Consider the following 24667-nt stretch of genomic DNA (forward strand, 5'->3'; position numbering starts at 1 on the left):
AATACACCACTCCACCTTCTTTTAAAGTACAACCCATGGCGCTCCCGGACGAGCAGCTCAGCTATATCGACCGTGACGATATCCACTCCTTTGCCAAAGCCTTGGTATGGGATGACGATGACTTCGTATCTTCGGGCAAGTACTCCGATGTCAAGCGAGAGGCTGAAGCGATAGACGCCCAGGGCCTAGAGGAGAACTCCGTGGCGGTCGGGAACTTGCCGAGAACAAAATCGAAAAGTCTGGATAGTCTCAAGAGTCTGGAGAAACCCACTAAGATCACATCGGCGTCGGACTGGTTTCCGATCACTGGGTCTCAAGATAAGAAGAAAGACAAGGAATTGTCCACGAGGGACCGCTTCACCAACGAGTTTCGCCACTCGGCATCGTACACATTGCTCCGCTGGCCTGTTTTGGTGTTCATCATAGGCTGGGTGTTGGTTCTCTGTGTGTTTTATGCCATAGTGAGAGGGTACGTCGCATTGTACGAATACCTCTTTACATGGACGGGCCAGAGGAAAGTGCTCAGACAAAAGCTACGGCTGTCAAAAACGTACGAGGAATGGGTGGAAAACGCCAAAGCATTGGACCGCTTCTTGGGCCTAGATGAATGGTCCACTCACCCAAGGTTCTCGTACTACGACTACAAGACAATCCAGAAGACCATCCACAAGATCCGTGTTTTGCGTAAAAAGAATGACGTTTCCAACTTGATGGTCTTTTTGCAGGGATGCCTCAAGAAGAACTTTGCAGGAATTGAGAACAAACAGCTCTACAGCCACCGGTACTACGGCACCAAGGACCTTGTGCACGAGTACGTCGACGAGGTGATCAAATGTATCGATTGCGTCACCAACGCTGGCACGCAGGCCGTGCTGGTGAAAAAGAAGCGTCAATTCTTCAAGGTGGTGCTGAAAAACTACGGGAAATCGGCCTTGTGTCTCAGTGGTGGTGCCTGTTTCGCCTATACCCACTTTGGCATTGTCAAGGCACTTTTAGACAATGACGTGCTCCCGCTGATTATCTCTGGTACATCAGGCGGAGGGCTTATCGCCGCTTTGGCATGCACTAGAACTGACGAGGAGCTCAAGAAGCTCTTGGTACCTGAGCTTGCAAAGAAGATCACCGCTTGTGAAGATCCCTGGTATGTGTGGGTTCCGAGATTCATTCGTACCGGAGCTAGATTCGATGCCGTCAGTTGGGCCAGTAAGTCTTGCTACTTTACGAAAGGCTCTCTCACTTTCCAAGAAGCATATAAAGCCACTGGGCGTCGTCTCAACATCTCCACTGTTCCTGCTGAACCTCATTCACCGGTCATTCTTTGCAATTCCATAACCTCGCCCAATTGCATTATTTGGTCATCGCTTTTGGCCTCGTCTGCTGTTCCCGGCATTCTCAACCCGGTGGTTTTGATGACTAAGAATAAGGATGGTGAGGTGGTGCCATTCAGTTTGGGCAACAAGTGGAAAGATGGATCTTTGCGTACGGACATCCCCGTCAATGCCCTCAACACGTATTACAACGTGAACTTCTCCATTGTCTCACAAGTCAACCCCCACATTTCCTTATTCTTCTTTGCACCTAAGGGAACTGTTGGACGTCCGGTTGCCCTGCCAAGGCGGAGAACGAAAAAGCAAAAGTTTGCATCGCTTAGAGGTGGTTTCATTGCTACAGCGCTAGAACAGCTTTTCAAACTTGAAATCAAAAAATGGCTTGAAATTGTCAAGACCCTCGATCTTCTTCCTATGTGGCGTGAGCAAGATTGGCTGAATGTGTGGCTTCAGCGCTTCACGGGTTCTATAACTATATGGCCCCGCAACAAGCTCAAGGATTACTGGTACATTCTTCTGGATCCTTCCGAAGCCCAGATGGAAGAGTACTTGCTTAAGGGAGAGCGCAGTATGTGGCCTCGTCTTCTCTTTGTGAAGCATAGACTTGGTATCGAGCGTGCTATCGAAAGAGGCAAGAAAAGCTCTCTTTCTGAGAGAACCCTCGATGCCACGCAGCTCTCCCCAACAAGCTCCAATGCCGTCCAGTCAGATGACTTCTCTGAAGGGCCAGCCAAAGACCTTCTTTCAAGAGCTAACCTCAACAAGAGTGATGTGGAGTCCACAGACGATGAAATTAGGCGCAACTTCGCCTCACCTTTTGATATTAAGTATGGTCGTGATGACGACGATGACGATGATGACGAAGATCTGTACACGGACGATTTAGAGTATCTGTCTGACGAAGAATCAGAAGCACAACCCAAGAAGAGGAAGCCCAAGGGAACAAAAATACGCAGAAGCACTACCGCTTAACCAGCTAATCTCTTTGCAACCAGCGAATTGAGCTTGTTCGTGTCACCTAGTTCGCCATCCTTCTCCACGATCTGATGCACATACTGATACACCGCTTCCATCGCAGTCGGTATAGACTGCTTCTGTTGCGGAGTGAAATCAGAAAGCACAAATGATGCCATTGTGTCTTTGGACGCTCCTTGCGGCTTTGGCCCAACGCCCACACCTAGCTTATACACGGTATGCGGAAGCGAATAAACCTCTTTCTGCACCGCTTTGATGCCATTGTGAGACTCGTTCTTCTTCAATGCTTGCACACGCACCTTGGGAAGGTCCAACTCGAAATCGTCATAGACAACTACAATTGTACACTCTCCCACACGCTCATTGGCCAAGAACGCTCGAAGCAGGGCGCCTGACTCGTTCATGTATGCGTTAGATTTGACAAAGATGAGGTTATCTAGTCTGGTGATGGAGTACTTCCCATGCTTGACTAGCTGTTTCGTCTCGAACGCGTCCGCTAGTTCTTTGAGGACAAGGTGTCCTACTGAGTGTCTGGTCTGGGGCCCTGGGTTGCCTATAGAGAAAAAAACTATAGTAGTAGACATGGTTAATGGGTTGCTAGTAGTCGTAGGGCTATATATGTATGTGATTGTGTGCAGGCTCTACATAAACATGAGTCACTATAGTCGCCACCGACAGCAGGACGATGATAATAATGATCTTAAAGACCTTGTGATGCTTTTTGGTATGGCTGAAGCCTCGAAATGACTATAGTTAAGAGATATTGATCTTGTCGGTCAGAGTCTTGTGTGCACTCCAGTTGCATACTTCACGACGCCAAAATACAGCTACATCTAACGGTTTCTGTCTTTTCCCTAAATCACCATGAGCGATGATGGTGAAGAGACTCGGAGTATTTCCGACAAGCAAGAAACAGAAATTTTGCAAACCCCCGAAATAGACGCCGATTCGACATCAAATGCCCAAGAACCCGCTAGTCTAGAGGTTCCAGAAGAGGACGACGAGTTTGGATCCTTCGATGAGGCGTCATTTGACGAATTTCAGGCTGAAGAACCTGAAGAACCTCAAGCCAATCAGAATTCTACTTTCAGCAGTGCTGTTTTCCAAAGCGAGAGTCTCATAAACCAGAGAGTTGAAGAGACCCTTGACAAGATCTTTACCATTACCGAACAGCAAAGCCACCAGGAGAACGGTGAACTACTCAGCGATGATGCTAAGGAACAATTTAGCTCACTTTCCAAAATTCCACATCTACTGCCGCCAAACTGGCTAAGGCTGAACATCAGACATAAACTACTAGTCAACCTCGGCATACCCATTGACTTGGACGAATTGGAAAAGGGTGGTGTGGCGCAAATGAGTCATCCAACGACACACCAGCGTAAGAAGTCGATTTCTGAACACGACATTGACTGGACAGGATTCAATGTGCCTAGCATTGAGACATTGAGCTTGGATGGGGAGAAGAAGAAGCACCTCTTGACTCAAACGAATAGCATTCTCGACGACATTGAGGAGTTCAATCTTCAGAACACATCGAAACTCTTTTTGGAGAGTTCTGCGGATGAGGCGTTGGAGGAGAAGCTTAGCAAGATGAGAGAAAACTACAAGCATCTTCTTGAGCTCAGTGCGGTATGGCAGGACCAGATACGTGAATTGAAGAACAGCCAAGAGATGTATGAGCTGGTGGTGCAAAATATGGTCGGCTACAGCCAGAGACTCCGGCGACAGGAGATCTTGGACAATCTCAGCCGCAAGAAGCTGAAGAAAGGGAAACGTTCCTTTTGATAGTACATTTATATACAAAGCATGCTCAGCCTCACAAGGGCTGAAAGTTCAACAACGATCCCAAGTCGTCGTTCAAGTAGTTCTCCTCCTCTGCGGTTGCTTGAAGGTTCATGTTGATGAAAGAGCTGTCCATGAAGTTCGTGAAAAGATCATTGGGGGCACCTGTGCCAGTCGCAGCTCCAAATGGACCTCCGTTTTGTTGAGCGTTACCAAGAGGGATGTGAGGTGCTGGTGCATCAAGTGGCTCTTGTGGAACAGCGTCATCCATAGTGGGCTCTTCATCAGTAGCGCCCTCGTCGTCCTTGGTTCTGACAACCGGAGTTTGAGAACGAGATGGTGGATGACTGAAGTTTGCAGCAGGGAACAACTGTGTAGGTTCGAAATTTTCGAAGAAGCCCTGCGATGGCGGCACCTTTTCTGTAACCAACGAGATGTCAGGGAAGGAGTTGACTGAGGATGGAGTATTTTCACCGTTGGAGGATTTGGTCTTGTGCAGCTGCTGCTCCTGACCATTATTGTGCTCGTCGTGCAGAGTTTCTTTGTTATTTTTGAACTGGCGAACAAGCTGTTCAATGTCTGGCTGTGCTGGTTTGGGAGCAGGCTGCAGTGTTTGTGGAGGGGTGGTGTAGTTGTATGAGCTTCCGCGTGGGGAAACGCCGGAGGTCGCCAGGCTAGCTGGCGATGAAGGACCCACGGGGAACTCCTTTTCTTGATGCAAACGCTCCGGGCGTGTGACGGAGCCAGTATCAGAGTATTTAGTCTTTTGGCGGTCCTGGTGGTCGACAATCTGGTTGTTTCTTTCGATGACCTCGGCTCTCTTCATCTTGTCGTTGGCGTACTTGTCAAAAAGCTTTATAAGAACACTTGCAATAGACCAATACTTTGCAAGCTCCTTTAAGACAGCACGAGAGATGAACAAGGCGTCCGAGGCAGTGGATGCAATCACTGGGTTTGTGGAGTCCACATGGTAAATCAACATCACCAAGGCACTGAAAAGAATGTAGACAAACATAACAGGGCAGTATTTGAGGGCACCCTTGTCTAACAAGATCTTAGAAACGATCGAGATCATTCTAGCCGCTTGGAAGGAAATACCCCAGGATGGGTACTTGTAGTTGTTTGGATTGGTTGATGAGGAACGAGCCATTCTCAACAAGTTTGCTCTGTGAATCAAGTACAATCTGTTGTAGTACTGCGCATTTAGAAGACAGGCGTAGAAAGACTGTTTCGATGGGTCGGTAAGTGAAAACAGTAGCTCTGGAGGCAAGTTTGTGAACCAGATACCCATGAGCATATCGCAGTGTTGGATCACACTGAACTTGTTGACACGCTTCATCAGCTCGGCCTTGACGGTATACTGATGCTTGATAATGATACCGGTAATCTCGGCCAATTTGACCAAGTGAATGAAGTACAAAGCCTGAACTTCGTTCACTGGATATGGAGACACGAGTCCGTTTTCGGGCTCATCTTCGTTGAAATCGTCAATGGAAAGCATGGGAACGTCACAGTCGGTCAAGTTGATGGTAGGTGGTCTGCCAAAAGCAATAGCAACGTTACGATCCTTTTCAAAAAGACACCACCAGATTCTGCGCCACACTTTCTTGTCTGCTGCTGAAAGCGAAGGAGATGCTGAGACATCACGGTGGAACCCGAAACCCTGAGCCAAACCCACTCCGACACGGGTCCAGTAGAACGAGTTCCTGGTGACGTCCTCGGGACCTTCCCAATACAGTCCGATAAGAATGACAGTTTGAATAATCAGCACAGGGTCACTCTCGTAGTTGGTCTCGTACAAAGACTTAGCTCTGCGAAAGAATGTAAGGGAGGCCAAATTACTCAGGCCCTTGGAGTCAAAAAGCTGTGGGTTATTCAGCACACGGGAGCCACATAAAAGCACCGCTTGCAAAAGCATAAGCGAGGGGCTGTCTTCAGGGTCGTTGAACTTTCTCATAAACTCAGTTCTGTTGATCACCGGCATGAGCGGGTGGATGTGCTCAAAGTACGATTCGATAATATCAAGAGCCAAGGGCTTAGGTGGTAGAAGGAAAGCACCACGCATCTTCAAGATCTCAAGCTCCACAGAGTCGGCAGAGTAGTTGTCACTAGCCTCAAACAAGTCCTCTGTGAGCTGAACATGATTCTGGCCCAAACGCAGGGTCATGGCGCCGATACTGGAGTGTCCAACGAACGTGAGCGCTGCCTTGGCCTTTGAATTAAGCATATCCTTCTTGTGCATGGATGGTCTTGTTTTGTAGTTCAGGGTCAAGGAAGGAGGTACGGATACCTGGGAGATGTTGTGGATAGGTTCAGCGGCCAGCAAAGCAACAGCATTAACTGTCTGGGCCGGCGACATGGGTGGAACTTCAGGAGTGTGTTGTTGGTGATGGGCGTGTGTATGGACGGGTTCTTCTCTTTCCTCCTCTTTAGCTCTTTTCTTCTGTGGCTTCAGGTCTTGGGTCTGGCCTCTCTTTTTCGTTTCAGGAAGCACACATTCACAACCAAAGGTGATACAGTTTGTGCAAGGAATGTGAATTTCAGCGTCACAACGGACTTTTCTGGCACGACACACGGTACAAGCCCGGGAACCCCTAGGTCTCTTGTATTTGATGGTGTAGGCTTTTGGTTTTTCAGAAGACTTTGCTTCCTTTGGCTTCGGCGAGGGCAGGTCTCTCACGGCGCCGTCATTTTCGGTTTTAACCTTCTTCATAGTCAACAGGGAAAATAAAAAGGACTGATTGAAATGTCCCGAAGATTTGGTTGTTTCTTTGTATGAGATACTCCACGGGGCGGCTCCGTCACTTGGGCTGCTTGTCTGCAGGACACTAAGACCAGAGAGCGAAAAGCGCGAGCAAAATGCTGCATACGTCTACGCACACGAAGCTAAGGTGCAAATGTGGCAGAGATGAATGGGCGGGAAAACACGGGAAGATGGGTATGGTTGGCGCCCGAGGACGGTGCTGGGGAGAACTCCGGTTGTGTGCAGGATGTTTCATTTTATTGTTAACTCCGATTTTTCAAAAAAAAAAAAACGCTTACTGCTAAGCTCGTGTGGGTACCCTGCGAACAATGGCGATGCTGAGCAAAAAAAACTGCTGGGCAAGTGAGCGAAAGGGCTACTAAAGCCGGACATCAGGCCGCTCCGTTCTACCGAGAAGTCCGGTGATTCAAGTGACTCAGTGCGGCTCACGTGGAGTTACTCTGGATTTAAGCAGACCGGATCACCGTAGACAAAAAATTGGGTGAAATCGGTGCATGTAGAAATTCAGGAGATAGCGTTTTCCGATAAGTACCAAAAGTCCGCCTACACGTTGTGAGACAAAACATGACGCATGGACGATCAGCCTTGTACAGGGAGGCTCGATGGCGGACTACAAAAGAGGAATTTTCGAGCATTCTCCAGGCTGATAGGGTGGAGTGGCTGAATTTGCGATTTTGTTTCTTAGCTTTCGTCGGGATTTTGCACATTGACTTTTACCGAGGATGTAGATCGGGAAGATTTTTTTTCGTCTTCTCCAGAAAATTGAAACACCCTTCGCCGATATTTCGCGGCCTTCGGCGATGTTACGCTGTTGCAACATTGGCATTTTTCAGACAATAGCCCTGGCGTGGACCATGCCGGAAATTCACTGACGTAAGAAGGTCACAGGTGGTTGGTAAAAAGTGGTTTATGATGATTTGGTTTTTTGAATTCCGATACTAATAGTGTGGATTGTAGTCTTGTTTGTGTATATGGGGAACTGAAAAATATAGGTCTGGCTGGTTTCGCAAAACCCCATAATATGCTGTCTCACAACTCCACATCTTCAACCTCGCTTCTAATTCTCGCTTAATCCACAGCCAGCCTTCTCTTGATCTTTCTGCACTCCTCTTCATGACCACGCCTTCTTTCAAACGTCATTTCTCGTATATGTCACCTTCTCAACGTTTTCTTCCGAGACAATGACTTTTCCACTCCGACGAGCAAATTCCCTGACCGTCAGGGCACACCGGCGAAGCCGCTCCCCGAGGACCAATGAAAAACGTCATTTTGCCTAATCGTGCCGATTTTTCTTAAACCCCAAGAAATCCGCCTTGGCAACCCAGTTGATCTAGTGGTGCGCACACGACAAACAAATACAACGTCCTTCACACCTTCTCGGCCGGATTTTCACCATGGACACGACAGCGGTCTTGGACAAGTATACGCAGGACTTGCTGAACCTACCGCTAGAGGTGAAGTACTTGTTCGATGAAATCAAAGCAAAAGACCTCCAGCTAGCTGAGGCCAGGCGTCGGTACCAGAGTAAGGACTCCCAGTTGCACAAGTTCATAAGGACCAATGGAACCCTCGCAAAGCACCCCAAGGAGGTGCAGCTTTATCAGAAGATCGAGGAGGAAATGAAACTGATGCAGAGCATCCAGAAAGAGAAGATCTTGCTCGCCAACACGGCGTTGTTTCTTGTTTCTAAGCATATGTTCAACTTCGAGGTGGACATTCAAAAGCTAGAGAAGGACGATCTACTAGCGCCTGTGGACGAAGATGCTCTTGACGACTCCGTGGAAGAAACAGCGTCTGCCACCCCTATCCCTGACATACCAAAGAAGAAGAGATCCTACTCTGTCATGAGAAGATACAAGAGACTCAAGTCGGAGGACTACGACGATAGGCTGGATGAAAGCACGCCTGAAATCAGCACAAGAGCACACCACAGCCATTTGGGCCCTCGTGCCCCTTCGGGCGCTTCTGGCGAAGACGCAGATAACAATTTGTACTGTTTCTGTCAGCGTATCTCGTTCGGCGAAATGATTGGATGCGACAACGATGACTGCAAGTACGAGTGGTTCCATTGGCTGTGCGTGGGCATCACCAGCCCGCCCAAGGATGACGATATCTGGTACTGTCCCGACTGCGCCCCGAAGATGGAAAAGAGGAAAAAGAGGAAGAAGTGATGATTGCGCTACACCTCGATTAGTCGAATGTATCGGGTATCTTGAAGGGTCCCAGATATGTTTGGCGGGTAAGAGTGCTCCGCCCGATTATTGTCGGCGCAGCGTGTTTGGTAATAAAGTTATGCGACAGAAAGACCGCACACACCAGACTAGCTCGAGGCAATCAGGCGGGATCTCCGGCTGGCACTCAATTCTGGAAATTGTAAGCAAGCCAATTGCGTGTGTCGATCTGCGTGGACAATAGCTTATCCTTCAAGGAATGTTCGGGAGCCAGCCTTGCAGAGATGCGCCACACCTCCACCCCCGACACATGGGCTCCTGTGTTTTTAGTGTTGTGGGTATCGCCTCAAGCGACAAGGCGTGGTCTCCAACGGCTGCGCCTTATTGCTCAAAAGGGGCTTGACAGGTTAAGCGGTGGAGCCATAGTCCTGTGGCTCCGCCCGTAAACAGGTGTCACTGCGCGCTTTGACAGGGTTTATGCGGCTAATAGCAGCCATGTGCGCCTTGATGCAGCTCGACCATTGCCAAAATAGCTCATGAGTACAGTCCAACACCACGCCGTCGGAGCCCGAATTAGCTTTGCGTTCTCTGCGGCATTGCCGACTCGGGCTGTGCTTGCTGGGGAACGGGGTATAAATATGACCCCCGCCGCCGGCTTGTGGTTGTCATCATTCCTATCAGATTTCAAACAATGTTGTACTCCCAGATCCTCACCGCTGCTGCCCTTGTGGTCTCCGTTTCCGCTGCCTCCAGCTCTGCCAGTGGTTCTTCCGCTGCCCACTCTTCGTCTGCTTCCGGCCACTCTTCCTCGGCCTCTGCTGCTGGTTCGAGCTCCAAGTCTGGCTCTAGCTCCAAGTCTGGCTCTAGCTCTAAGTCTGGCTCCAGCTCCAAGTCTGGTTCCAGTTCCAAGTCTAAGGGTGCTGCCAGTGGCCAGACTGTTGGTGGTGTTGTCGCTGTTGCTGCCCTTGTCGGTAACATGATGCTCTGATTGAACTGCTAAATAGTCAATTGACTTTCTAACAATAGTTGTAGTCTAGACCTGTTCTGTTAATCCTTCCCAAATGATTCTAGCTCAACGGGAATGCTCAAATCGCCAAATTGATTAATAAATTCCCGTTATATCCGTATCTCAATTGGTAAGCTTTGTGCTTTGAATTAGGGGGACATCGCGTTAATAAACTACCAAACTTTATTCGGTGAAGTCAAAAGTGTCTTTACAGGACAGGCGAGCAAACCAGCAAAGTGACAGGCGGGCCAACAATTTGACGTGTAGTTAATCCTACAGTTTGAATAATCTCGATACCACAAATTCCGGTAAAGATCGGCGGCAATTCCAGGAAGATGGCTTTGCTTTGAGCAGATCGTAGGTCGTAGTTGGGTTTTTTTCCTTCTTTTTCTTCTTGGAAAGCAGAATAGCGCCTCAACGGCTGCTTACGTTTATATGAAAGGCTGGATTTGCTTAGATGACAGAAGCTTTTCTTATGTCGTGATCATTTTAACCCCTGGTTTTTGACGTATTTTGTGAAATAATCCCCAAAATTCACAGCTTTGACTGGGAATGACATTCATAGGAAAAAAGAATTCTAACAGTGGTTGTTATGTAATTGTTTGCTCAAGGCATTCTTGGATTTTGTAGGACTCTGCACATTCGAGAGCTTTCAGCATAACCATGACAATTTTGTGGAACCATGCATATCATCCGAACCAAGTTCGAAAAACTAAAAATGTAAGAAGAAAATAAAACACATTAAAAGATTCCCCTTCCATCTTTTTCTTCATCTTGCATTTCTCAATGTCGATTCCTAGTGTATCGGCTAGTCCGACACTTCTGACCTACATCTACTGCGAATTCACCTCACATACTCATCACCACCGTACTCATTACCCTGATCCAAATAAGCGTTCAACTACAAACGGAGCAATACAAACATAGTCTCCTCCATACCACACATTCACTTATTCCTATAAAACCAAACAGTCCCCTCGTCTAGTTCGTTTTTATCTCGAATCAACCACCCCAGTTAGATCACATCTACTCGGTCCATCGCCTACAACTGCATTGCCAACGAGCGCGTCATAATCTACTCGTTATAATCATATTTACAACTTCCACTGATGTCCTGGAAAGACTGGCTGTATGGTGTTCTAGCGGCACTGGCAGTGTTTGCTGCTTACAAGGTCTGGGAAAGCCGACCAAAGAACGAGCTTCTCCGGCCCCGTACTAGTGGGGTGGATTCACTCATAGGTAACACGCCGATGGTTGAAATAGAATCGCTTCTGCGGCTCACTGGCTGTAAGATCTACGCCAAACTCGAGCTCATGAACCCGGCTGGGCTGGCCAAAGATAGAGTGGCCCTTGCAGTGATCCGTGAAAACGAAAAGCTCGGGAAGCTCAAGCCTCACAATGGCGATGTCATCTTCGAGGGCACGTCCGGATCGACGGGCATTTCCTTCACTGTATTGGCGAACGCATTGGGTTACACGGCGCATATCTGCCTTCCCGATGATACCTCGCCTGAGAAGATGCAGCTCTTGAAGTCCTTAGGAGCAGAGCTAGAGCCTGTCAAACCGGCGCCAATCGTTGATCCCAACCAGTATACCAACGCTGCTCGCAATGGTGCGGCTAAGATCAACAGCGAGAAAGGTAGAAACGCCATCTTTGCAGACCAGTTTGAGAATGACTTCAACTGGCGAATTCATTACGCCACGACAGGACCTGAAATCTGGAAGCAGATGCAGCATAAGATCGATGCCTTTGTCACCGGCTCTGGTACCGGTGGAACCATTCTGGGAGTGTCCAAATACCTCAAAAGCAAACTGCCGCTGACCCGCATTATTCTAGCTGATCCTCAAGGCTCTGGCCTTGCCAATCGAGTCAATTACGGTGTCATGTACGACACCGTCGAGAAAGAGGGAAAGCGCAGAAGACACCAGGTTGACACGATGGTTGAGGGTATCGGTCTCAACAGATTGACATGGAACTTCAAGCAGGGTGAGCAAAACATCGACCAAGCATTCCGTGTCACTGACGAACAGGCGGTGAAAATGGCCAAGTTCTTGTGTGTCAATGACGGATACTTCTGGGGACTGTCGGCTGCTGTGAACTGTGTTGCGGCAGTAAAAACCGCCAAGGAGCTCGGTCCTGGTCATGATATAGTCGTGATCGCCTGCGATTCTGGCGCCCGCCATCTTTCCAAGTTTTGGAAGGATGCAGCCGAGGTCCCATCATCAATCACCTTGGAGCAAGTGCTCGAGTAGATGAACCATTGTATATAGTAAAATCAAGGCTTGCGGTTGCCCACCAATTCCTTCTTCTTTTCCCTGTACAATTTGACGGAACTGAGGAAAGACGCCAGGATACCCATCCAGATCTGGACGGTTTGGAAGTGAAGCGCCAAGCCCCACACGGTGTATGAGTTGAACACAATGTCGGAAAGCGTCTTATAAATATCAAGGTGTGCGTTTGTCTTCTTGAACATGATCTCTTTGAGCGCAAGGGTATCGCGAGAGTCGTCATCTAGGTTCGAGCTGGTCAAACTGGGTATAGGATTCACGGACCCGCCGCCTAGAAGCTGTCTGGAGATGGCACGGGCCCGCTTCTTGACTTGGATCTGGATCTTGGCGTCCATCTCCTGCTGGCTCAAGTGCTGTAAGTTGCTGTATGCATTGTAGAGAGCGAACCAGGACTCGCAGTACCAGGCGTAAGACTCGTGGCGAGACACAAAGTCTTTGACCGTGGGGTTCTTCAAGAGTCCGAGTTTGCCCATGAGGATCGACTCGTCGTTGATGGAGTAGTACAAGGAGAGGATCTCACCGAGGGTTGTGGATGAAAATAGGGAGGGGTTGAACGTCCACTTGGCAGGGTTGTTCATGGCAGCACGGATTTTCCAGTACAAGTTGCGTATGCGGAATGGCGACTTACCGAATCGAAGAAACTGTCTGTAGATACCGATAGCAGGCACCACGGCGGCGAATCGCAGGTTGAACACCGAGCAGATCAAGATGACTAGCACCCTGGCGAAACCCTGCGGGTTCTGCAAGAAGTTCATGACCAAGTCCATGACTCTCTCTGTCGAGGCGTATGTGCGGTTTATCAGCTTGACATTGATCATCTCGTCACTGAGCCAGTCTTGCGTATTTTTCGAGTGGTACAACAACAAACGCAACGTGTACTGGCCGAATTTGGCCATCTTGTCCTTACCCACAATGTCGTTGAGCATTGCCCAAAGCACATCCACTGGTTGGACCTTGACGCCCTTTTTCGTTTCTGGAGGAGGCGATGGAGCCGCCGAGTCTGCCGTGGAGCTTCCTCTTCTTACTGTAGCATTCTGGGCCGGCGAATTCTGGCTTTTGCCTGGCGTAAGAAGGTGGACCTGGACCTTCTTTGATGGTGTTTCCAAGGAACCCTTCTTCAGCGGCAGGTCGTCAGGATCACCCCATTCCGAGGCAACATGAAGCGGGCTATTGGAAGCCGCCTTTAAATTGTGGAAATACGCCGGTACGCTGCCGTACGTCTCTTGCACGTGCACCAGCTCCATATATTGTAGATTAGTCGTAGTGTTGTGGTGAGGGTGTTTTTTGGTGAGATGTACCCGTCCGGTATGCACTGGGTGCAAACCTGGGCATGATTATGGTGGAACACGGTGAATTTTTATTAATATAAAGAGGAGTGTTGTTGTCTACGGATGGCGAAAAAGTAGGTGGTTTGTTTTCTTTTTTTGTTTTTGCTGGTGGTGGGTTTTTGGTGGTGGGGTTGTGGTTCCTCGGTCTGGCCCCAAAAAGGATCGGTGGGGTAGAGTTGCATTTTCATGAGCCTTTGGGGAAGAGGTGGGTTTGGAGGTGGAGTTAAAGTTTTTGATACTGTGGTTTTGTGAGAGAAGAAGGTGTTTTGAATAATTTTTTGAATCGACGATTTTCGAGATTTTGGGCCCGGGGACCCTCGTCTCGGAGTTTTGGGTTCCTCCATCTGGCCTAGCGGGGCGGATATACGATATGGAGAGGGCTAAATAGATGGAATTGGAGGTATTCAATGAACTTTCAGGGCTGTTTAAGTAGGAAAGAACAGCTTTTTGTCGGAAATTCACGTTTTTCTGTTTGAGTGTTTTGGGGCTTCTTGCTATGGCGTCTCAGGTGATGCAGACACCGAGGAGACGGTTGCCTCAACACGGTTGTTATTCTCGATATTATCAAAATTGTAGAAGACGGCACCACCTTGGTAATTGTCTACATTCTGTTTTTACATCATCAATGGTTTGACGTTCCTGGGCTTGTAGGTAACAATGGCCCCACTATCTGGTCTATTCGCAGCCACAGCCGAGACGACAGGGACCCTCCAGTGTGGGGAATTTGGATAATTATTTCATTGATTTTGTCCATTGATACCTCGAAATGCCATATTTTACAAACTTCACGCATCCAGCCTCATGCAAGGGAAATCTGTTCCTGGATCGAGGTATGGCTGCAAACGCCCTCGGTAGTTACTTCTATAGAGCAAACAAGCCGAGAGTCTTCAAAAAAGTGACTGATCAACTTTTATGAAAATGGAAAGCCTTATGACTGAATTCACAACTATACTTACCTAAACCTTCCTCGTCACCACAACTTCCAAATCGGGAACCCAGCTCGCCGGTCCTCCTCCACCATGCACCTCTTACCTTTGAAACACCTCTGAAACACCTCCGAAACACCCCTTTAAACACAACTAAACAACCCCTGCCTCCCTTGCATGCTTCTGCAGCGCTCCCCTAACCAATTCCTCCTACCAATTCCACCTCCAAAGAACCCACCTTCATCAAAGCCATTCTGAGAAAAGCACATGGTCGAAAGCTTACGATCCCTGTTGATCACCAAACCACCAAGGTCATTCAAACACAAAAACCGCTAAAACTGCCCTCTCAGTCCAAACCAACTAAAAACACCAAAACACCTCTCCATAATATTCCCTCCCTCGAGCATATTTTTTCACCTTATCACAGAATTTTCCTCCCTGGGTATGCACAAAGTCTTGCGCATCCCTCGGCCGTATGCATCTCGACACTACATCTCTTCTTCTTCTCCTTATAACCTCTCCACACTCTCCACACCTTTCTCGCTACTAATGAAACAGAATAACTCCAAATTGGCAGCCCTACTACTGGGCTACTCTGACGATGAATCCTCAGAGCCCACACAACGTTCGCCGAGACCGTCGGCAGGAAAATACAAAAAGACACCCCCTTCTGGCGCACCAAAGGGTCCTAGACCAGGGCCTTCCTCAGCTAGAGCGTCTAGGAATCCAAAGACGGGTCCTAAGAAACCGCCAGGGAAGAAACCCCAGGCAAAGTTTCATGCCCAGGACGAAAGAGACGACTCAGAGTATCCTTCAAAGAAACGGAAGATACAGCAGGCACCAGGCCAGAAGGGGGGCGTGTCTCCCAGAAACTCTATGGTCCACCCTAGCAGAAACATAGCTCCAAGAAATGCTACCGTCTACCCTAGCAGGAGCCCATCTCCAGGAACCGCTACCGTCTATCCTAGCAAAGGTCAGTCTTCAAGAGACCTGACCCACCCAAGAGGTAATATTCCTCAGAAACAGTATGTTTCCCAGCACTATAGCCAGACCGAGTCAAATGCTCCGTCAAAGCAGAATCAGCATGTTTCCCAACATTACATCCAGACCGAGCCATATGCTCCGTCAAAGCAGCAGAATTATCATTCTTCACAGCCTGGTGCATCGTCGAACGTGCACCATGAAAGAGAAGACCGTTTTAAGCCTAGCGCATCGTCGAACGTGCACCGTGAAAGGGAAGACCGTTTCAAACCTGGTGCATCGTCAAACGTGCACCGGGAAAGAGAAGACCGTTTCAAACCTCGTCTGCATTCCTACGAGGACACCAGGAATCCTGGGCAGAGGAAGCAACCTGGACCTCCTCCGCCTAAGAAGAAGTACGAGGGACCTGGGCAGAAGAAGCAATCTGGACCTCCTCCGCCCAAGAAGAAGTACGAGGGACCTCCTTGCAAAAGGAGGAACAGTGCCGATTCCGATACTTCTACAAGTCTGAACGGCCAGGCCAAGCGACCAAGAATTACGGACAACAGACCAGTTGGGAAGTCGAAAAAGTCATTTGACAAGACGGCTCTTCCCAAAGGACCCAAAATTATTGACCACAGACCAGCTTTCAATAAGACTTCCTCGGCTGGGTCAACAAATTCGGGTTCTGAGAGCTCAGATAACGCAGATGTCAAGAGCCGTAACTCGTCCACCTCTCCTCCCCCAAGACTGAACAAGCAAGTAACCCCGAAGGTTGAAGAAGCTGATCCACCGCTTCAGAAGAAGCCAGACCCACCCCTTATTTCACGGCCCGATGAAACATTCTCCAACTTGGACTTGAACAATATTCCTGTCGTTACAATCAACCTAGGCTCCGGGATACCCCATGACCCATACTACACTGAAGCTGCACAAGTCAAGCCTGAATCTGAACCTCTCAAGCCTGAACCTGAACAAGCCAAGCCTGAAGCCCCATCTCATGACTCAGTCATAGAGACCTTAAAGCAATTGGCCAAAATACATTCAAAACCCTCTGATAAAGTCATTGAGGAGGCTCTTCCTCAGGCTCATGTCGAAAGACACTCGGAGCCCTTAGGTGATTTCATAAGCTTAAATGATATGGATGAGGGTTTAAGCTTCAAACCCAAGATTCATCCGCCTGGGGATGGAAAGTCTACCGTGCATCAAAATCAGGCGGGTCCTTCTAAGAATCGAAAAGGTGATGCGAAAAGTACAAGTGCTGATTCCAAAGTTTGCTTTATAAGTTTGGAGCCTCTTGCACCCACAACGTCCCCCAATGAGCCTACAATTCATCCCGAAAGAGCCCTTCAAATGCAAGGAAATCGTAACTCGGGAGAATCGAGTACTTCCAATCTGTTTCAGCCTATACCCATGCAAACTTCTGATTTGGCTGTTAAGATCCTCAGACAAAGGCATCCGCTGAACCGTGGACAAGCCGGAGTTAACGTCAACGGTCAACTGGAAGAAAAACTGGGGGTGCATACTCCTAGAAGCCCCTTGAGTCCAAAACAAGAGCCTGGAAGTCAGGCTTCCAAGAGTGTTAGTTTTCGCTGGCTGCATGGCTCGTTGGAAAGAGGAATGACTCTGGACAAGACCATTTTGTGGAACTACACGGAGCCTAGAGAAGGCGCTCCTCTTGGATATGGCACAGTCTACGCCAAAACTAGTGCTGGTGATGACCTCACAATCGAAAGAGTCTACTTCAATCGTACAGCGTCGAACGTCTATGAACCTGGCTGTAAGAGGCCATGGCTTCTCAGCCAGGGCACTGGAGTTCTTATCAACGAAGAGGGAAAAGTCATTGGCTCTCGTGATGACCAAAGGACAGGATACTACTTGGATTTGAAATGCCAGATCAACCCGCTGGTGGTACCAGAAGTCAACGCAAAGAAATCAAAACGTTCGAAAAAACAGAAGAAGAAGCTTGAGAAACAAGCAATGCAACAAGCTACACAAGCTACGCCAGTGCAATGATTAGGATGTATGTATGCCGCAAGCCTGCTGCGGGAATAAATAAGAGTTGATAAATCAACATCTCTATATGCTTTTAATGACACGAGTGTCCGTTAATTTCGCCGTTGGGCCCCATCATAAAGGCACCCACGCTGCCCAAGTAGCCCTCGTGTCTGAGGAAATACGATTTCATGTCACCCTTGGACCAGAAATTGACGGCGTAGCTCAACGTGTGGATTGTTTGCATGTGTCCCAGAATGTAGCTGCCTCCAAAGTATATACGCTTGAGGTCAAAGCGAAGCGCCTGAAGATAGGCAATTTGACCAATGTTGTTGGAGATCAGGTACAAGAGGGATCTTGCAATATCTTCCTGCTTAAACTGTGCTAGCTTTTCTGTGGGAGTAAGTGGGCTGCCCAGCTTGCTAAAGCGGAGCTTTTTAAATACCTTGGCGAACGACGAGGCAATGTGGGTGGACTTCAAGCCGATTTTGTTGTAGCTTGTGCCGTAGATGTCGCCGACCAAAAGATCGATGTTTTCGTTGTCGCCCTTCTGGGCCATTTCCAACATTTCAGTGTAGTCTTTGGCGTCTGTGAGGAGGGAAAGAAGACCCCAAAGCGTTCCTCCTCCGAGAGAAGAACCGCCTATACGCTCAAAGCCCTGGGGACCAGGCCCCGTGACCTTGATCATAGACACACCGGAGCCAATGTTGACCAACAAATAGGGATATATCTGGTCCTCGCACGTGTAAGGACTGGTAATGAACTGAATTTCGTTTTCAACAAGATCGTAGGTGAAGATCTCGTTGGGGATTTTGGTGATGAGCCAGTCGAGGCCCTTGATCAAGCACTCCATCTCGTCCTTCTTGACGATTTGCATGGGGAACTTGTGTTTTTTGAAAACCGCCACCATCAACTTGCAGAATTTGTGGGCGCCGCCGCCCGTGGCCATGACGTACGTGATGGGAGGGTTCAGCTTGTTGATGATGGACTTGCGGATGAGTTGAATCATGAAAGCGAGCGCCTCTTTCTCAAAAGAGCCCGTCTGGAAATCCTGAAAGTGCAATTTCCCGCCCGAGTCGGCCGGGTCGTCCTTCTCCGTCAGAGACGCCGTGAAGTACACCAACTTGGTCAAGGTGCCGCCTATGTCGATACTCATGTGAATGATGTCTGAGTTGTGTTGCGGTAAGGCGATGTTTTGGGCGTTCACCAGGTCCGTAGAAGGGCTAATTCCCATCAGACTGAAGCTGTGCTGAAGCTCCTCTTCACTTTCCAGCTCAGACAGCTCAGGAGGCAGCGGCAGAGCACTCGAACTCAGCAGACCATACTGGCCTCTGATCAAGTGGTCATTGGCAATGTAGGCCCCCAGACAGTCGATTTTGATGGTGCCTGCGGGCACCGAGCCGAAGTCTATGTTGTCGACAAGGAGCTGCTTAACCATAAATGGTTGTGTTTTTTTGGATTTTCTTGATGGAGTGGTTTTTGGTGAAGTGGTAGCGCGAGAATCTGGGGACGAAAATTTTGTTGGGGCACCCGCACTGCACTATGAGGTAGAGGTTGGCGGTGGTTATTGCGCAAACGGAAGGGCTGTGATTTTTAGGAATTGCTGGGGTTCGGTGGTTTTTGGAATTGTAGCGGCTCGTTTCTTTTTTTCAGGGAAGTTCTGGCGTTTTGGCCGTTGGAACGTCGAAACTTGGCACTACCCTACCGCGAGTCGTAGTGGTCCGAGGAACAGTCCGAGGAACAGGCGATACCGACCAGTTGGGTGGAGGTGGAAGGGTGGATTTTGGTGATTTTTGAAAATCCAACAAAATTGGCTTTGGAGGAATTTTTCAAAATAAAAGTCTCGTAACCGATGGTGCCGCAAGTCCGAGGTACCACTACAATGGAGACGGTGACGTACAAAGGTGCCTAGCGGAGATTGGCAGGGACAAAGGGACGGGTTTTTGGGGTTTTCCAAGTGACAAAACTTCGATAGATGAAATTTTTTGATTTTCAAAAATCGATCCTTCCTTCTGTTCGGGTGGAAGAGTTCCTTTGGGTGGATCTTGATAGGCGATTTTACGGCCTTGGGTGCAAAATTCAGGCCCAGTGCGTCGAGGTACCACAATGGCGCTAAACGAGACGTTCTGAGATGTACGAAGGAGGAAGTGCCGATATGATTGGAGGACCAGGAAAATGCTTTTTAAATATTCCGTTCGTTTTTTGGAAGTACCCCGTTACTCTGGATCCGATCAACGCGATAAGGAACGTGTGGGGTTGCTCGGATGATGCCCACTGTGAGCTTCCGGATTTTCCGCAAGCTCAGCGAAGATCCACTTGACAGTCCAAGCCTCGAGATCAGCCGTCATTCTTTATCGTCATGATTTTGTCAGTTGTCAAATGGAGATCTAGTTTATTGATTGGCCACTTTTGAATTGTTGTGGGGACGTAGATAACCGAGGAGCAGATACTAAGGTAACAGGACGGTTGCAACCATGGCAGTGATTACATCAGCAGGCGGTCGATCTTTCGAAAAACCTTGTTTTCCATGCGGTTACGCATTTTGTGGGGTGATTCGGGCTGCAAACCGGCCAATAGATTTTGCCGTGACTCCAATGCAACGTAATATTTGGGTTCCGGAATAATATGGAGAATATTGTTTAGAGGGAGGGTTGCATTGCGTCAAGCTTACAAATAATTCCGGGATGGCTGCAACAGAGAATCCGGTGCGGGTAGGAGGAGCTCGGAGCGGAGCACACGGGTACATTTCGGAAGAGAGGTTAATGTCTTTTTGGGAGTAGGAGTTCTGGGTATTCTTCGGATAAGTCTGTGGAGGTGCCGTTTTTGATGTTGATGTCGGGTGGTCGACGGCTGCTTCCTGTTTTGGAAGTACGGACCATGCAGCAGTCCAGCAGCCAGTGAGAGCGGTTGAATTATTGATGAACAGAGGAAAAGATGTTTTCATGCTATTAGGCATTTTTGAGTATGATCTTTGTTGTTGAATCCGTGGGTTTGAGGTCAGTGGGCACCATGGCGATCGTTGCATCCTTCGGGGAATGCAATGACCATCTCAACAACCATAGTGGCAGGTGAAGTCAACAAGCGGGCCTCTTTCTGTGGATGCATAGCTTTTTCTTGCCTGCTGGGTGAATCGCAAGGAAGGCTGTGGTATCTGGACATCGATGATGACGTCTCGAGAGACATTAGTGTTTGACCATTATAACACCATTGAAGCTATGGAGAGCAAGATCATGGCCCTTGGTTGGCAATGGTGAGTTCCCGTGACAACAACCTTATCTACCCTCACGATCAGTCCATCTTCACCTCACCATTAACCTCAACACCGTTCCCCGTATTCACCTCATCCGTGGTCTTCAAAACCTCGTTTTTCTCGCCTCCATTATGCACCTTGGGTTTCTTAGAACCCCGATTATTCCTATTCTGTCCATTTCTGCCCTGGCCCCCTTCTCTCTTAGACCCTTTCCTCGGCTTTCTGAAGCGCTTCTCCTCTTCAGGTACCTGGTACTCCTTCACGGCTTCAACTTCCCTGGATAGCAACTCACCGCTAGGCACTTCAAGCCCCAAGTTCTCGTGAAAAAACCTAATCAACTTGCTCAAGTTCCACTTGATGTCTTTTGTCATATCAAGATCTAGTTTCTGGTTCTTGGACTCGGGGTCCTCTTCACGGGCATTGTACGGCTTAAAATCACGGAAAAACAGCCCAACCACCATTCTGAGCATCCGCTCGTCCAGCCCATCCACACTAGGATGGTTATTACCCCTGGCTCTGAGTCTATCTAGCACTATGCTCTTCACTTTGGCATGGGGTGTTTTGGGATTGACAAAGTTCACCACAAGAATGTTCACGTCCTTCTGGCCTAGTATGTCAAAAAGCTCCTTTCTGTGTCTTACCATGTGGTTGTTGCGGTCTATAAGAACCACTGGGTGGTTGGATATAGCATGCGATATCGTCAGAAGAAAGTTTCGCTTGTTGTCGATCCTGTCATTCTCGATATGTGAAAATTGCGGATATATCGCTGTAAGGGCTCTGAAAAGGGTCAGTTTACCGCATCCGATCGTAGATACAGGCACTATCACCCATGTTGGTGCAGACATGGAGTTGTAGTAGTCGCTCGTTTTGATGATACTGCAGAGACCTTTTGCAACCACCCAATTCTACACTTTTCAAATGTTGATATGCTATGACTATGTATGTTGTCTAGAAATCGTAGGTGAACATGATGAACACCTTCTGCTTTTCCAAGACTTTGTCAAGCGAAACCACCCGTGCAGTGGTCTCCTTGAGTTTATACTCACCATCCTCAGGATCCTCATACTTGAGGAAAAGCTCCGTAAGGGCGGCATTCAGTTCTGCGGCTCTGATGGCCGGTGAAACGGTGCCTATGGTGATATGCAAATGCTCGTTGAGCGGTTTAATCTGTGATCTTTCTTTGACGATGTTATTGTTCTCGTCGGTCTTGTAACCTTGTTCGAGTTTGACCTCAATTGTGACAAGCTTATCGTCAAAGATGATGGCTCTGGTCAATCTGATGTCGTAGAAGTAGTTTACTGACACCTTCTTGTCCTCGCCTGAGTTTTTCCTGGCTTGGTTCATGCCGAATTGCCGACCCAAGGCCTCCCAGTCCGGCTTCTTCTGCTCATGGACGTATATGCTATCTTTGTGGCCGAGAGTGACATGGAATTCGTCTTGAACTCTGCCGTTCGTTTGTATCGATTCCCAGGTAGGATTGTCTGGAAGACTCTTTTTCAAGAGCTCAACCAATGCTTCTCTTTCCTCGATATGAATGCCGTAATACTCGGCTCTTTTGCCGTTGTGCGAATTAACGGGCATCTTCTTTTGGAATGTAGGCTTGTACTCCAACGCCTCCTTGTAGGCGGCCTGCCATTCCTCCTCGGTAGGATTACGCTCTTCCTCAAGTTCTGGTACATCTTTGAGGTACTTCCAGATCTGTTTTGCAATCTCCAAGGAGTCGTGCTTTGTTATATCGACGTTGATCACTTCGTGGAATTTGTCATCAGGAAAAGCGAGTTCATCCTGCTCATACAAGGGCACAATCTCTCCATCCTTCGATTCGCTTTTGTTCTTTAAATTTGGTTGTTCGAGTCTTCTCACCAAGTCTGAAACAATACGCGATGTTCTGGCCTCCTGTGACGATGCCTTGATGCTTTGGTGCTCATCACCTCTCTTCATAACTCTCTCAGAGACAATTTTCTCGAATTCAGGACTCTTCTGTGCTGCTCCAAAGTTTACTCCAATGAAGCGGAAGCCAAAATCAGGTAGGATCTTACCTAATCTCATCTTCTTGAGCTGATCAATGATCTCTCTTCTTTCTCTTTTCATGGCGTTGTTCCTATCAAGTAGTAAGACTGTCAGCTTCAGGAGACTATCGATACACTCTTCTCTGAATGGCTTCGGTGTTTGGTAGTTATCGTTTTGCACATGGCCCCACTGAGGGAAGAGATTTTGGAGCGTTCTGAAAACAGTGGTCTTTCCACTTCCCACGACCGCTATAGGAACAAGGATGTACTTCTTTGCGGTTTCAATATGGAAGGCTTCAAGCCTCTCCACAAGAAGTTCGGTGGCTTCAAGCTCGTTTAAAGACAAACCACTTTCTGTGACAATCTCGCTGTTCTCCAAAAACAAGTTTCTGGCCTTAATGATACCCTTATCATTAAGAAACTCCTGTGCTGCCTCTGGGTTCTTCTCGAAGTATTCCTCCACAAAATCAAGATACGCTTTCACCACCAGAGCATACTTCTTCTCACCAAGAGCGATATCCATCTTGGCTTCGGTTTGCTCCACTAGTTTCTTGGTGGCTTCTCTGAGGGTACGGTACAAATCGTAGGGTCTGGTGAACTTGTACTTGAAGAAAAACGGGTCTCCCAGCTCCTTCTTTCCCCTTACAACAAAACCTTCGACCAATCTTCCCTGGTAGCTTCCAGACTTCGATCTCTCTTCTAGAAGTTCCCAGAGCTCTTCAATGCTATCGAAACGCTCAAGATGCACCTTTCTGAAGCCGAACTCGTCTGCCAATTCAAAAACATCCTCCATGGGGTATGTGTAGAAATCACGGATGTTTGCATTGATTCCGTGCAAGTAAAGACCTGCTAGCTCCTTGGGGTACTCCACAATATGCTCTTCAAACTCATCGTCACAGAGCTCAGCCACAGCAGTGACATTGTGATCATATAGCACTTTCGCCAATTCTTCAGGTTTCTTGCCTGCCTTCTCTAGATGCTCAAAAACGGCCTTCTCTGCTTGACGAGAATGCTTGATGTTGCTTTCACGATTAGGACTTTCGCCAATTGGCTCACCTGTGACGTGTTTCGAGCAAACCACAAGCGTGCCGTCTTCAAGTCCTGATATCAACACAATGCAACCGTTCTCCTTGGTGGTGACCTCAAAAGGTCCCTTCAACTTCATGATGGCATCCTTCTTGGTATCTTCGACCTCATCCACGCTGAAGAATTTGTCGTATCCACGAGCAATAATTGAGCCGTCCTTAGTGAAAACGCCACGTGCTCTCAATGGGAGAACTATGGATTTGTCGGAGTAGGCGTACTCGTTGAATTTCCATGAATCCACCTCCTCGTCTCCCTTGGATGTGGTGATTTTGTATGTTTTTCGCTGTGCCTTGGCCAATTTGGTTTTCTCTAGGGCAACCTGGAGATCTATGAAAAGATTGCTGATCTCATCCTCCAGGTCCCGTTTTACGGGAAACGAGTCAAGCATTATGGAGTGGTGATGGTCTCTCCATCGCTTCTGTAGCAGGACATCCGTACACCAGTTTGCAGCCATCGGAAGAACAGGTCTCTCTTTCGAGTTGTCGATGGATAGTTGGCGGTAGGAGCATGTTTCATTTGTTAATGCTTTTGAAAGTGTGTATTTGTGCACATATTGGGGTATCTTTACAAGCTTCTATCTGTTAGAGTAGTGGTTATTGAGTATAGAAGCAGGAGAACTTATAGGTGTAGACAAGGCAAACCTCAAAACTACAATTGCCATACTTTACTTAGAAAACCATCCATAGAGTCTGTCTCGTACTCAGGCTTTTTGGATATCTTCTAGTATAGAGTCTGTAATATAGAATCTGTACAGCCTCCCAAAGGCGTGCGACTATGCTCCTTTCATTCCACCTCT

At 48.2% G+C, this 24667-nt stretch overlaps 12 protein-coding genes across 12 annotated transcripts; 6 read left to right on the plus strand and 6 right to left on the minus strand.

The window, feature by feature from the left end:
- Positions 1-35: 35 nt before the first annotated feature.
- Positions 36-2300, plus strand: C7M61_003608 (uncharacterized protein; the record flags this gene model as incomplete). The annotated part of the gene is made up of 1 exon (XM_024858945.1): positions 36-2300. One exon carries the CDS (start codon positions 36-38, stop codon positions 2298-2300), a length of 2265 nt encoding a protein of 754 aa, XP_024713032.1.
- Positions 2301-2342: 42 nt separating this feature from the next.
- On the minus strand, positions 2343-2887 carry C7M61_003609 (uncharacterized protein; the record flags this gene model as incomplete). Its single annotated transcript, XM_024858946.1, has 2 exons — positions 2343-2346; positions 2391-2887. 2 exons carry the CDS (start codon positions 2885-2887, stop codon positions 2343-2345), a joined length of 501 nt encoding a protein of 166 aa, XP_024713033.1.
- Positions 2888-3167: 280 nt separating this feature from the next.
- Positions 3168-4091, plus strand: C7M61_003610 (uncharacterized protein; the record flags this gene model as incomplete). The annotated part of the gene is made up of 1 exon (XM_024858947.1): positions 3168-4091. The coding sequence occupies one exon, from the start codon at positions 3168-3170 to the stop codon at positions 4089-4091; it is 924 nt and encodes a 307-aa protein (XP_024713034.1).
- A 31-nt stretch (positions 4092-4122) lies between these two features.
- Positions 4123-6801, minus strand: CTF1 (Ctf1p; the record flags this gene model as incomplete). Its single annotated transcript, XM_024858948.1, has 1 exon — positions 4123-6801. One exon carries the CDS (start codon positions 6799-6801, stop codon positions 4123-4125), a length of 2679 nt encoding a protein of 892 aa, XP_024713035.1.
- Positions 6802-8246: 1445 nt separating this feature from the next.
- NBN1 (histone acetyltransferase) lies at positions 8247-9023 on the plus strand (the record flags this gene model as incomplete). Its single annotated transcript, XM_024858949.1, has 1 exon — positions 8247-9023. One exon carries the CDS (start codon positions 8247-8249, stop codon positions 9021-9023), a length of 777 nt encoding a protein of 258 aa, XP_024713036.1.
- A 691-nt stretch (positions 9024-9714) lies between these two features.
- On the plus strand, positions 9715-11117 carry C7M61_003613 (uncharacterized protein; the record flags this gene model as incomplete). Its single annotated transcript, XM_024858950.1, has 2 exons — positions 9715-9990; positions 11049-11117. 2 exons carry the CDS (start codon positions 9715-9717, stop codon positions 11115-11117), a joined length of 345 nt encoding a protein of 114 aa, XP_024713037.1.
- Positions 11118-11138: 21 nt separating this feature from the next.
- C7M61_003614 (putative cysteine synthase) lies at positions 11139-12281 on the plus strand (the record flags this gene model as incomplete). Its single annotated transcript, XM_024858951.1, has 1 exon — positions 11139-12281. The coding sequence occupies one exon, from the start codon at positions 11139-11141 to the stop codon at positions 12279-12281; it is 1143 nt and encodes a 380-aa protein (XP_024713038.1).
- Positions 12282-12304: 23 nt separating this feature from the next.
- Positions 12305-13561, minus strand: C7M61_003615 (uncharacterized protein; the record flags this gene model as incomplete). The annotated part of the gene is made up of 1 exon (XM_024858952.1): positions 12305-13561. The coding sequence occupies one exon, from the start codon at positions 13559-13561 to the stop codon at positions 12305-12307; it is 1257 nt and encodes a 418-aa protein (XP_024713039.1).
- Positions 13562-15120: 1559 nt separating this feature from the next.
- On the plus strand, positions 15121-17547 carry C7M61_003616 (uncharacterized protein; the record flags this gene model as incomplete). The annotated part of the gene is made up of 1 exon (XM_024858953.1): positions 15121-17547. The coding sequence occupies one exon, from the start codon at positions 15121-15123 to the stop codon at positions 17545-17547; it is 2427 nt and encodes an 808-aa protein (XP_024713040.1).
- A 73-nt stretch (positions 17548-17620) lies between these two features.
- C7M61_003617 (pantothenate kinase) lies at positions 17621-18964 on the minus strand (the record flags this gene model as incomplete). The annotated part of the gene is made up of 1 exon (XM_024858954.1): positions 17621-18964. The coding sequence occupies one exon, from the start codon at positions 18962-18964 to the stop codon at positions 17621-17623; it is 1344 nt and encodes a 447-aa protein (XP_024713041.1).
- Positions 18965-20814: 1850 nt separating this feature from the next.
- On the minus strand, positions 20815-21621 carry C7M61_003618 (uncharacterized protein; the record flags this gene model as incomplete). Its single annotated transcript, XM_024858955.1, has 1 exon — positions 20815-21621. The coding sequence occupies one exon, from the start codon at positions 21619-21621 to the stop codon at positions 20815-20817; it is 807 nt and encodes a 268-aa protein (XP_024713042.1).
- A 103-nt stretch (positions 21622-21724) lies between these two features.
- On the minus strand, positions 21725-24259 carry C7M61_003619 (uncharacterized protein; the record flags this gene model as incomplete). Its single annotated transcript, XM_024858956.1, has 1 exon — positions 21725-24259. The coding sequence occupies one exon, from the start codon at positions 24257-24259 to the stop codon at positions 21725-21727; it is 2535 nt and encodes an 844-aa protein (XP_024713043.1).
- Positions 24260-24667: the final 408 nt, after the last annotated feature.

This window comes from Candidozyma pseudohaemuli (assembly GCF_003013735.1).
Source record: "Candidozyma pseudohaemuli strain B12108 chromosome Unknown scaffold00009, whole genome shotgun sequence".
NCBI lineage: Eukaryota > Fungi > Ascomycota > Pichiomycetes > Serinales > Metschnikowiaceae > Candidozyma > Candidozyma pseudohaemuli.